This window comes from Pecten maximus, chromosome 1 (genome assembly GCF_902652985.1).
Source record: "Pecten maximus chromosome 1, xPecMax1.1, whole genome shotgun sequence".
NCBI classification, from domain to species: domain Eukaryota; kingdom Metazoa; phylum Mollusca; class Bivalvia; order Pectinida; family Pectinidae; genus Pecten; species Pecten maximus.
This window is the reverse complement of record NC_047015.1, coordinates 43,144,493-43,158,289: the sequence shown is the minus strand read 5'-3', so window position 1 is coordinate 43,158,289 and position 13,797 is coordinate 43,144,493. Positions and strand designations below refer to the sequence as shown.

Here is a 13,797-nt window from a genome sequence, read left to right as displayed (position 1 = left end):
AGTTTGGCATCAAACTTGTGTCTTACATTTTGGTCATAACCTTTGTCTTTTTAACTTCCTGTCTTTGTGTGCCTTTACCCTATGATAATACCTGTATGTAAACTCATCCCTATCTTCTTGTCTTTGTACCCATGGCAGATTTGGATCAAAATGACTTACACTGTAGATAAATGTAATACACTGTAGATAAATGTAAAACAGTGTTAATACAATTAATTAAAAATCTTTCATTTTCTTTTTAAGTCCTTGTCAATTGTCTTAGCCTTCAACCTCTGTGACCTCAAGTCTATGTCTTTTGTTATAACCTTGAACCTCTGTGACCTCCAGTGCCTCTCATTCGTTATAACACAATTACCTGTTGCCTTTTCCTGCATCAACATTATTTGACACCTATATCACGACCTTCTGTATTTTGTGTGATCCTCTTCCTGGATTCAAGCTATCTAAGAAATGCTGTAGTTGTTGCTTTCCCGAGTTCCAATCTTCCACTGACACAACCATCACTAATACTTCAGTACATTTGTGTATATGAACGGCAAACACTGGAAATACATTTCTTGCAGATTTCGCACATGTTAAAGATTTAGATGGGTGATTATGTTACATGTAAATGTTGTTGGTTGTTGTGATACATTAAGGTTTGAGAAAGACATAGTTTGATAGTTATACATGCTGACCATCCTATTTTGGGTAGGCTATGTTAATGCTATCTGTTTTTGCCGACCCAGATCAAGTGATACCAGCGGTTAATAGTTCTACTGACTCTAGTACTTCGCCAGTGACTGAGGTGGCTATGGGTAAGGTCCTGGTGTTCTTTCCAACCAATCACGACTCTTACTGAGCTCTGATCGAGTCGGCAGCGCCACTGTTTTAGTGTGATAATTCTATCAAGACTAATATAGGGATATCTCTCTCTCATGTTGTAACAGATTTAAGGAGTGTGGATCACTATTAATTGTGTGGTGACCCTTTGAAGACAGTTTTTTTGCTGTGATGATGTGTGAACTCAGCTGTAGTCATAGACAGACATTTTAAAGTCACAATTATTTCTTACTCTAGTGGCAGGAATTTTCATACCAGACTTTGTTGTGATATAAGTATTAATTGTAAAAAAAAAATGCAAAATAATGTGAATTAGTTCAAATATATGCTCTGAATGTAACAAAATAACCCAACCCCAAACCCTTGTGTGTGGAGTGTGCTATTCCATGTAACAATGATAGACGTCTTTTGAACAAGACATTTAATGACATTGAGTTGATGTAATTAGTATTGAATGCAGTTCTTTTATTGTAACTAGTTGTGATAGAATTACATGGTGTGCTGTGCTGTATATAACAACTGTTTTACTTGACTGGGCAATCACACATCAAACACTTTGGTCTTTCCCAGGAAATCTCTTGCCATCAGTTTATAATAGGGCTGTGGGCTATAATCCATCACCAAGTCAACTCCATGTTTATGTAAGAGAATACGTCGTCTGAAAATCTCAGTCCTATGAGCTTCTTTTCATTCAAGAAAATTAAAACACATTCTATTGATCCATTATAATTACTTGGCAAAAAAGGCATTTATTTTGCATTAAATCTGTATGCATGAGTAATTAGGTACTGGATATATCATGTACATAATGTAAGTGATTTCTGGGAATGTGTTTCTTCGTGTATGGATTGTCTCCCCTGTGCCCCCCCCCAAAAAAAAAAAAATTGGGGAGAAGTGTAACCAATTTGTTTGCATTATGTGTAAGATCCATCCAGTCAGGTAATCACAATATACCTGTGTGGCTCATCTGTGTGACTTTGTGTGTGACCTTTGTGTGACCTCTGTTCCTAACACAGACTCACACATTGTCCTTCAAAAGTGTGTGTGTTTGACCAATGTAAAGTTGTTTTTATTATTGCACTAAAACAACAATTGCCTACCTTTAATAACTAGTCATTATACTGTACGTAACCATATACAGACTTCATAACAAATGTTTAAATCATTTAACATGATTGTACTGGGTAATTTTTATATTTCTGTTACTTTATTTACATTAATTTTCTTTGCCGTCTTTGATTAAATTTTCTTTGTAGTTAGAGATGTGGTGTTTTTTCCATCTTTTGTATCATATTACATCTTTTGCTTAAATTGCTGGTTGAGATGCTTTGGATAACTGATGTTTGGTTTCAATCTTCCTCTGACCAATAAGAGAAGCAATTTATCCTCCTCAGCAATTATGGTGTTGAAATTTAAGTAAACCAGATATTCTAATATCTCAAACTAAGTGCTGTACAGTAATAATTTTCTGCTGAGAATTTAGAATTTTTCCATTACAGTAATGCCTTAACCTTTTAAGTATCTGATTATGAAAGTTGTAACCGAACTCCGATTTCCAATATTGACTGATTGTTTTACATCATTGTCATTATGACAAGAGGAAATCGAGAAGTTTTATGAGTGACATACTAGTCTTAGCTAGCTTTCATTCCATGTTACACTGTACTGTAGTTTTCCTTCCATGATACAAAAGTTTTCACATGTAGTTTGGGTTGTTGTTTTACATTCCATTTGTTATGAACTCTGAATATTATCTGCTTTGTTGCTGTACAGGCCGTAGTCTGATGGCGAAGAAGAACGATGGAATCAAAGAATCCACAGACAGTTCAGCCACTATTGATGAGTCTGACGACACCAAAGGTATGTATTCTGGTTAATCTATAGGCTCCCATCATCTGATTTGATTTGGGCCAGGAGGAACACTCTAAGCACATATGTCCCATTTTGCTCTAATCAATATTTTCCTTATTAACAAACAAGATCAAGTTATTGTGAGGCAGATAAAATTTACAGAAATATATCAAAAGAAATAGAAACAGGCCATAGATTAAAACTGTATTGTAAATCTAGTTAAAGTGTCCTTACCCTGCATTCCTCATGAGTGTCTTCATAGACCTTCAAATTCAGAGGTCAAAGTCTTTTAAAAAAGAACAACAAATGCAAAAAAAAAAAAAACATAAAAAAAAAAAAAAAAAGGAAATTTGTCATGTAGAAAAAGTGTCATGTTTACATAATTATAAGAAGGTCATGTGAAGAAAGCAATTTTTGTGGTTATAAATTTTTGGAAGGACATGTAAGAAAAGCAGTTGTCATGGTAACATAGTTTAGAAAGGTCACGTGAAGAAAGCAGTTTCCATGGGTTACATATTTTGGGAAGGTCATGTTGTAAAAGCATTTTCCATGATTATGTAGTTTTGGAAGGTCATGTGAGGAAAGCAGTTTCCATGGGTTACATATTTTGGGAAGGTCGTGTCGCAAAAGCTTTTTCCATGATTATATAGTTTTGGAATGTCATGTGAAAAGAGCAGTTTCCATGGTTTACACAGTTTAAGAACATCATTGCAGGCAGTTGTCATGAGTTACATAGCTTTGGAAAGTCATGAGAAGAAAGCAGTTGATTTGGTTGCATAGTTATGATTAGTCTTTTGAAGAAAGCAGTTTTCAGGGTTACACAGTTTTGGAAAGTCATGTAAAGACAGCAGTTGTCACGAGTTACATAGTTTTGGAAGGTCTTTTAAATGAAGCAGTTTCCAAGGTTACACAGTTTGGTAAAGTCATGTGAAGAAAGCAGATGTCATGGTTATGTATTTTGAGAAGGTCATGTGAAGTAAGCAATTGTTAGAAGATCATGTGAAAGCAGTTGTCATATAGTTACATAGTTCTGGAAGGTCGTGTGAAGAAAGCAGTTGTCATGGTTACATACTAAGGATTGGTTGTTTGAAGAAACCAGTTGCCATGGTTACATAGTTCTGGAAGGTCATGTGAAGAAAGCAGTTGTCATGGTTACATACTAAGGATTGGTTGTTTGAATAAACCAGTTGTCATGGTTACATACTAAGGATTGGTTGTTTGAAGAATGCCGTTGTCATGGTTACATAGTTTGGAAAGGTCATGTAAGAGATTGTCATGATCTATAATGTTACATCATTGGACAGTATCAAGGTCACTACTACTTAAAATACATTATCTAACCCCTTATAATTGATATAGGCTGTTGTTTTTTTTGTGTGAAACTTCACAAGTATGTTGACCTTTGATATACCCTTGCAAGTTTGAATATTGTAATCATCAGTCAAATATCAAGGTCACTGAGGCTATAAATAGAAGTTTACCATGACATTCCTTATTATTGCTCAAGCTGACCTATATTAATGGACTGACAACTACAAAATTTTAAATGTGAATAAGGGAAATATCTAATGACACAAGCAATATGATAACAAAAGATTTATCAAAGGTGTGTATATCCAAGGAAAGAACATTTGACAGAGTTTTTACAGGATGTCATCTGTTGACATCTTTATCTGTGAACCTAATCTTGTTTTCTATTTGGTCTAGTTTAGGTTGTCTTGGAAGTTAAAGACAACATCATACTTAATTCTGTCAAGTCCTGAATAAAGATAAGAGGGAAACATAATTATTTAAATTTCTGGTGTAAATCATAATATAATTGTTGTCCAAGAGAGAAGGGGACACCAGGTGGAATTTTAGGTCAATTTATACCTGTTTGTTGTTTTTGCCTGCAATCGTCCAAGTAGGAAAAAGCGATATGGACAGTGAGTATGGCTGCTTGATATGGCGCCTTGCCTGTTTACTGTGGTATTTAGATACTGTTTAGCATATCTCTCACTGTACTCACCATCACTCAAGCCTATACTCAAGCTCAATACTGGGCACCGGTCACTACCTAGTATTGTCCAGCAAACTATTCTAAAAGTGACCAAATGCAGAAAAACAGAAGTGACAAAATCAGATAGATACATAATGGTTTTAATTGAGTCTTATGTGTGATTGGTGGATTTGTATTCTTGATGTCCGCACAGTTATATTGATACATATACACCACATATATAACATCTGTTGTATGTGGCTTGCGCATGTCCCATGATACCATATATTTAATGGAGAATGATCACACACACACATAACATGTCTCTATAATATATCCTAAAACAACCTACCAAAGCCCTTCTCAAGTTCTTCTTTTGTTGTTGTTGATTTCTGTCCTATATAACCAGTTTGCTGCAGACATATGTTTTGTCTAATGCTATATACTTTCACTTGTTCTTTCCACTGTAAATATTTACCTAGAATATTATTTATCATGTCCCTCTCTTTCCTGTTGACTGAAGATGTCTGTAAGGTTCGAATATGTAATCCCTCTTGATTCTTTGACCCTTCTTTTGAAATCACTGATTATTTCATCACAGAGGAATTTGATCATCTGTTTACAATTTTGCCCCATGATAAGTTTAGGAATCGGTCTACTTGCCCCTATTCCTCACCCCTTTACCCCCTCTCTCCCCACTCCCGACCCCTCACCCCCACTGCCCCCCAGCTACACTCTTGCCCCTGGTGTACCACAGTTGTACCAGTCCGTATCACTGGCTGATAAGTTATATTTGCTTTGTCTATCTATTATGTACTCTATCACATTTTGACTTCAAGTATTGTCAAAGAAAATATTGTGCATTGCACTATTAAAAAAAAAGAGATTTATAAACAACTGTTGAAAATTTCTGTTGAAAATTTGAAGGAATAATGATTATATTTTGATAAAGAATAACATCTAAGAAGTTCTGTTAAGGCTTACCAAACCTTTAGAAGCACTACATGCATGACTGTTTGAAACCAGCATTGTCATGAAATGCCTGCCTGTTTGTGTGTACAGTATGTTGAATTCTCCTTTTGTGTTATGCGACAACTTTAGTTGGTGGCAACAATATATACAATGGACTCTGTCTAAAGGTGACTCTTTTGAAACTGGATCTTTGTCTTAACCGGTCAAATAATTTGGGCCCTAAATTTATTCTATATCTATAGTAGTTTAACTCTGGACTCTGTCTATTCTGTAGTCAGACCATATTGCAAGGTACTGATCCTTCTTTACACTAGTATTTTTACTTTATGTAAACGGGGACCGGCTTCGTTCTGATCTAGTGTGCATGTGTAAACGGGGACCGGCTTCGTTCTGATCTAGTGTGCAACAGTGGCTTTCATGGTCACCTGGCAAGTGCTTTACATGCTATACAGGTAAATTTTCAATTGACCATGTATTGTCACCCTAAAGGTAGATCCAATCAGGTAAACACCTCAACGATTATGGAAAATTGAATGAGGAAATAGAAGATAATGATATCTCACTCACGTTATTTGAAATGTCTCAATATATAAAATCAGCTCCAAATCGAGAGTAATTCTTCTGTATGTAATTCCTGAACTCATCAGTTAAAAAAAGAAGATGACCAGTATCTAACTCATTTGGATTAATTGTAAAAGGAGAACAGGGGACTCGTTCATTAGGATGAAGACAAGTTTTACTGAAAGGATAGAAGACCTTTTCAAGCGAAAAATGCCAGAAATGAAAGCTGTTAATTGTAGATGTTGTCCCTGTTGCCAATTAATGTAATGATGTGATAACAGGACAGACAATAAACATATAATAGGAGGTGTGTCTAAATTTAACATCCAATACATTATAAAGGCAGTTTCAAGATTTGTACATTGTTATACATCTAATGATATAAAGAAAACCTCTACAATCCAAACCTCTCTGCAAACCAGCCAAATTATCTAGTCCTGATGGAGTCCGGTCTAGACAGAGTCCACTGTATATTATATTATCTCATCTCATTGAAATCACTCAAAGCTCTATGGCACAATGAAGTTGGCAGAAATACAATTTAACTAAAGCTGGTAGTTTTATGAAATCAATATCTATATAGTATCATATAAAGTCATACATCAATTTATTTGATTACAAAACAATGAAAAGTGAACAGTTTGTTGCAATAAATCTATGCTTGATTCTTTGACAATTTTACAATGGGTTGTAAATTTATTACTTCTAAACATACCAGTACATATTTGTTTTTGTATGTAAAATTCTTTGATTTATAGCAAAGCATATGCCAAAGTTGGTTAGGAAAAGGCTACAAGAATATTTCTTTTTAATTTAAATACAATGGATTTGCGAACTTTTTTACATACCATAACATTATAATTATGAAACCTTAGGTTTGTTTTTATTTATATTAAAAACCTCTAAACTGGTTGTAAATTTACTTTAAGGGAAAATGTAAACAAACAAAAAATGTATTTTCTTTTTAATTTCTAAAAAAATAATTTTAAATTATTGGAGGTAAGAGTAATGTGGTTAGTCTTGTGTATTGTGTTGTCCATTTGTGATGTCCTATTATGTCGTTGTCCTGGAGTTTTGTCACATTAGTGAAATATATGGTACCAGCAATGAATGGCCAGATTTACTGAAAAGGTATTCTTCTTCAAAGTAAAAGTTTTTCATTTTAAAACAAACAGATATGAATTAGTACTCAATTTCTGCAGATCCATTTCATTTGAAATATAAATATATTGGATATTTTCCTTCCAATTTTCTAGTTTTTCTGGCTAATATGTTGCACAGTGCACAGGTGAAATAGCTTCTCAGATACAAAAGAATTATTGTAAACTTTCGGTCAGTATTTAAAGCAGTTTAGGTTAAAAATGATGTTTAACCTTCTGAAATTTGCATTTAAAATCTAATAAGAAATTTGTTATAAGGAGTAAGCCTTTCAATCATTATTTCTCTTACCCTGGACAGGGATATCTACAATTTTACCAGTGTTAAATATTCTTATCTCACCCTAGGGATCTTTACACGTTCTCAATTGTATGATGCGGCAACAGTACAATGAAGTCATGTTGACAATTCAATGATGTCACGTCAACATTTCCTTGCATTGATGTACTGCAATATTAGATACATATGAGGATAAACAGTGTAAGAGAAAGATAATCATTTACCCCCTTGGGAATGAGACCTGAAATGAATTCTAGTCATGACCATTCAAAATTTTAAAATCTTGTCAAGATTAAAAAAAAAGTTAAAATTTATGTTATGCTACCAGCTTACAGCTTACAAATTTTGAAATCTTGACTCATAAATTAGTCAATCGAGGTTGAGGTGACAATGAAATCTGTCTCTTTTACGTGTTTATATTGTACTGTACATGCCAAGGTATATATATGGACTTGAAGAAGATTGGTCTTGATAAAACCATGGCAATGAAATTCATCAGTTATTTTGAAATATAGATCAAATTTTATCCATCGATATTATAAACATAACATGATAGCCAGTCATGTTGTTAAGGATATCAATGTTTAACAGTCATTGTCTTTATAAATATGTGTTTGAACTGTATGCTGATTTTTAAACTGGCCGAGAGTTTGCTATAGTAACAGTCTTAATTAATATAAAAGATATATATATTTAAATTGTCATAAATTATCGAAAACCATATAGTCATCAATTAGAGAGTGTTCTTATAACAAAAACCTATACCTCTCTATATATATATATTAACACAGGTATCCATTATTGTTTTACTTCAGTACGCCATTCAATGATACAAAATGTGCACATCCTGAATTATAAGATTAACGATCTTGTATCTAGCTGGTACTATAAAGTGTGTATCTGTGTGGAGTAGAACACTAACTGTTGAGAGCATGCTACCATTAGAGGTCTTTATGACTGGTCTGTGGAATTTTCACACCTCTCATTGTTGCCTAGTTTGTGTGTAGATTTGTTTCCGAAATTGTTTCTGATCATTAAATCAAGAATGGTATTGTCTGTTTTATGAAGCAAATAATTATTGAAATATCATGCAATTACAGGCGAAGTATAAAATTGAATGCATTCAAAATGGCATTTGAGTAGTATTACTTGATATATCTGAAAACGAATGATATTAGTGCCTTTTATTGATGCAGTTTTAATCAGTTTTCTCAATTGCAAGGCTTCAGAATGACTTTTCAGAATGCATGTGATGTATCTCTTTATACAATCATTTCCTTTGAGCTGGCAGGCTTTCTAGCTAGCCACAGTTGGTCAGTTTTTGTGAAAACTTTGATGTGTACAAGATTTGATTTATGACGTCATCGCTTCAGGGGGCATCACTCTGACAGAATTGCAGATTAATGAGACTGCTACTGATCCTCACAAAACGCCGTGTAAGTAACAGCGTTTTGTTTGACACACTTCCCCTCCATTATTCCAATTCAGATGAAAAAAAAAGAAGTTTTTGAGTGTCCAAATCCATAACCAAACCATATCCCTGACCACCCTAGAATACCAGTGATCTTACTGGCAAATTGGCATGTCCCTCATGTCCTTATAGCCGTTCAGACTTTCACCTTAAATAAGATTTCATGTAGTAATCTTTCCTGCAGATTTCTAAATGTTGTGATTGGTGTTTTGTTTTTGTGTTGTATTTTGCTTGTAGACAGCCCCCTGGGTGGGGTGATATGACTGAGTCAGTAGACTGTCCCCTGGGTGATATAACTGTGTCAGTAGACTGTCCCCTGGGTGATATAACTGTGTCCGTAGACTGTCCCCTGGGTGGGGTGATATGACTGTGTCAGTAGACTGTCCCCTGGGTGATATGACTGTGTCAGTAGACTGTCCCCTGGGTGGGGTGATATGACTGTGTCAGTAGACTGTCCCCTGGGTGATATGACTGTGTCAGTAGACTGTCCCCTGGGTGATATGACTGTGTCAGTAGACTGTCCCCTGGGTGATATGACTGTGTCAGTAGACTGTCCCCTGGGTGATATGACAGTGTCGGTAGACTGTCCCCTGGGTGATATGACTGTGTCAGTAGACTGTCCCCTGGGTGATATGACTGTGTCAGTAGACTGTCCCCTGGGTGATATGACTGTGTCAGTAGACTGTCCCCTGGGTGACATGACTGTGTCAGTAGACTGTCCCCTGGGTGATATGACTGTGTCGGTAGACTGTCCCCTGGGTGATATGACTGTGTCAGTAGACTGTCCCCTGGGTGATATGACTGTGTCAGTAGACTGTCCCCTGGGTGGGGTGATATGACTGTGTCAGTAGACTGTCCCCTGGGTGACATGACTGTGTCAGTAGACTGTCCCCTGGGTGATATGACTGTGTCGGTAGACTGTCCCCTGGGTGATATGACTGTGTCAGTAGACTGTCCCCTGGGTGGGGTGATATGACTGTGTCAGTAGACTGTCCCCTGGGTGACATGACTGTGTCAGTAGACTGTCCCCTGGGTGATATGACTGTGTCGGTAGACTGTCCCCTGGGTGATATGACTGTGTCAGTAGACTGTCCCCTGGGGGATATGACTGTGTCAGTAGACTGTCCCCTGGGTGATATGACTGTGTCAGTAGACTGTCCCCTGGGTGATATGGCTGTGTCAGTAGACTGTCCCCTGGGTGACATGACTGTGTCAGTAGACTGTCCCCTGGGTGATATGACTGTGTCGGTAGACTGTCCCCTGGGTGATATGACTGTGTCAGTAGACTGTCCCCTGGGTGATATGACTGTGTCAGTAGACTGTCCCCTGGGGGATATGACTGTGTCAGTAGACTGTCCCCTGGGTGGGGTGATATGACTGTGTCAGTAGACTGTCCCCTGGGTGATATGACTGTGTCAGTAGACTGTCCCCTGGGTGATATGACAGTGTCGGTAGACTGTCCCCTGGGTGATATGACTGTGTCGGTAGACTGTCCCCTGGGTGATATGACTGTGTCAGTAGACTGTCCCCTGGGTGATATGACTGTGTCGGTAGACTGTCCCCTGGGTGATAGGACTGCGTCAGTAGACTGTCCCCTGGGTGATATGACTGTGTCAATAGACTGTCCCCTGGGTGATATGACTGTGTCAGTAGACTGTCCCCTGGGTGACATGACTGTGTCAGTAGACTGTCCCCTGGGTGATATGACTTCGTCAGTAGACTGTCCCCTGGGTGATATGACTGCGTCAGTAGACTGTCCCCTGGGTGATATGACTGTGTCAGTAGACTGTCCCCTGGGTGATATGACTGCGTCAGTAGACTGTCCCCTGGGTGATATGACTGTGTCAGTAGACTGTCCCCTGGGTGATATGACTGCGTCAGTAGACTGTCCCCTGGGTGATATGACTGTGTCAGTAGACTGTCCCCTGGGTGATATGACTGTGTCAGTAGACTGTCCCCTGGGTGATATGACTGCGTCAGTAGACAGTCCCCTGGGTGATATGACTGTGTCAGTAGACTGTCCCCTGGGTAATATGACTGTCAGTAGACAGTCCCCTGGGTGATATGACTGCATCAGTAGACTGTCCCCTGGGTGATATGACTGTGTCGGTAGAATGTCCCCTGGGTGATATGACTGAGTCAGTAGACTGTCCCCTGGGTGATATGACTGTGTCGGTAGACTGTCCCCTGGGTGATATGACTGTGTCGGTAGAATGTCCCCTGGGTGATATGACTGAGTCAGTAGACTGTCCCCTGGGTGATATGACTGAGTCAGTAGACTGTCCCCTGGGTGATATGACTGTCGGTAGACTGTCCCCTGGGTGATATGACTGTCGGTAGACTGTCCCCTGGGTGGGGTGATATGACTGTGTCAGTAGACTGTCCCCTGGGTGATATGACTGTGTCAGTAGACTGTCCCCTGGGTGATATGACTGTGTCAGTAGACTGTCCCCTGGGTGATATGACTGCGTCGGTAGACTGTCCCCTGGGTGATATGACTGTCGGTAGACTGTCCCCTGGGTGGGATGATATGACTGCGTCGGTAGACTGTCCCCTGGGTGATATGACTGTGTCAGTAGACTGTCCCCTGGGTGATATGACTGTGTCAGTAGACTGTCCCCTGGGTGATATGACTGTGTCAGTAGACTGTCCCCTGGGTGATATGACTGTGTCAGTAGACTGTCCCCTGGGTGATATGACTGTGTCAGTAGACTGTCCCCTGGGTGATATGACTGTGTCAGTAGACTGTCCCCTGGGTGATATGACTGTGTCAGTAGACTGTCCCCTGGGTGATATGACTGTGTCAGTAGACTGTCCCCTGGGTGATATGACTGTGTCGGTAGACTGTCCCCTGGGTGATATGACTGTGTCAGTAGACAGTCCCCTGGGTGATATGACTGTGTCAGTAGACTGTCCCCTGGGTGATATGACTGTGTCAGTAGACTGTCCCCTGGGTGATATGACTGTGTCAGTAGACTGTCCCCTGGGTGATATGACTGTGTCAGTAGACTGTCCCCTGGGTGATATGACTGTGTCAGTAGACTGTCCCCTGGGTGATATGACTGTGTCAGTAGACTGTCCCCTGGGTGATATGACTGTGTCGGTAGACTGTCCCCTGGGGGATACGAGTATGTCAGTAGACTGTCCCCCTGGGGGATACGAGTATGTCAGTAGACTGTCCCCTGGGGGATACGAGTATGTCAGTAGACTGTCCCCCTGGGGATACGAGTGTGTCAGTAGACTGTCCCCTGGGGGATACGAGTGTGTCAGTAGACTGTCCCCTGGGTGATATGACTGTGTCAGTAGACTGTCCCCTGGGGGATACGAGTGTGTCAGTAGACTGTCCCCTGGGGGATACGAGTATATCAGTAGAACATCCCTCTTGGTGATATGATGGTGTGTCAGTAGACTGTTCCCAAGGGTGACACATTGGTGTTGTCAGTAGACCATCCCAGGGGTGATATTGTTAGCAGGTAGAAGACCTTATCCAAAGAGATATATTTTTGTCTTCTGTTAAAACCTGGCAGTGTATGCAAGTTCTTGTTGATGTGTTTGTTGACCTTTGTAAGCATGATTTGATATCTTAAATATTTGCTTTTAGAATCATTTTTGAGACCTTTACAAGAATGTTATGTCGATACTTATGTGTTATCTAACATTGCTTAAAATGGTAAAAATAAAGAACAAAAAGTAATTGAGACTTCAAAATTACATTAAAATTGATGGCGATATTATCACTAGAAATACAATTTGATCACGCTAATGAAGATGATGTAATTGAGTAAGAGACAAATTTTATTCCTATCGGGTATTCTTCATTTTCCGAAAAGAAGTACAGCTGATAAACATTATCTATTGCAGTAAAAAAAATAGGGTATCAGGATGAATATTGATGTTGTAGGTGCGTTTTGTGATCCCGTCTACCCTTGTTATAGTGTCTGGTGTGGTGTATTGATTAGGCTGTGTACTTTGTGGACACTTCTGTAGATCCTCTCTTTGTGTGACCTGGCCCGAATCTGCATCCATCTTGAAAAAAATTGTTACAGACAATTGTGTCTCCTTAGGTCTGTGAATTACATGCAGCTATTGAGTTATATAAAATCTACAGGATTTAGTTCTACACTCTTCAGTTGAATCGTATTATGTTGGAAAAAAGCCTGTTCTGAAATGATACAAGTAGATTGCCTCACTATGACCCTCCATACTCTGAACATGACTTCTACAAAGCTTTAAGTACAATGTCTCGGTAACATTGGCCTTTCCCGACTTTAGTACCTTTTATATGCCAGCTGCCTTTGTTGTGTCTTTGATCTCTCTTGAAATCTTTTACATTCTAATTGGTGTGATACAAGTCCTACCTAATTTATAACTTACTGGTAGTCCTAGGGTATAGTTAATCACTATCCCTTCTTTAATCCACATTGTGCCCCAAAGATAATAATAAAAAAACAAAAAAAATTAGTTCAGACTAAATCCACAAAGCTTCTTCTTTTATTGATGATAATGGCCTGAAATATTTCAGAATAAGTCCATGAATCTGCAAAGCCTTTTTTCTACTTTTAGTCAAGGTTATGGCCAAATGTCCTTCCCAAAACTGGCCCTTGCTTTGGCTCCAGAGTTTCCTGCTAAGATTTAAAAGAGGCCTTATTGTAGGTTCAGAGTAAAACCTGGTCCAGATTATATGTCACAGATATGCTCCACAAGA

General features: G+C 38.6%; 1 protein-coding gene across 15 annotated transcripts in view; it reads left to right on the top strand.

The window, feature by feature from the left end:
- Positions 1–13,797, top strand: part of LOC117334343 (calcium/calmodulin-dependent protein kinase type II delta chain-like) — a 123,231-nt gene that overhangs the window by 96,719 nt on the left and 12,715 nt on the right. For 7 of the 15 annotated variants that reach the window (XR_004534131.1, XR_004534132.1, XM_033893976.1 and 4 more), the window contains 3 exons: positions 2,596–2,682; positions 4,581–4,598; positions 8,995–9,057. Coding sequence is in view for 13 of the 15 variants with exons in the window: in XM_033893976.1 (XP_033749867.1) it covers positions 2,596–2,682; positions 4,581–4,598; positions 8,995–9,057 (168 nt within the window). In the remaining 2 variants the exon portion in view is untranslated. The remainder of the gene's footprint in view (positions 1–2,595; positions 2,683–4,580; positions 4,599–8,994; positions 9,058–13,797) is intronic. The other 8 variants (XM_033893998.1, XM_033893935.1, XM_033893997.1 and 5 more) reach the window with 3 other exon arrangements.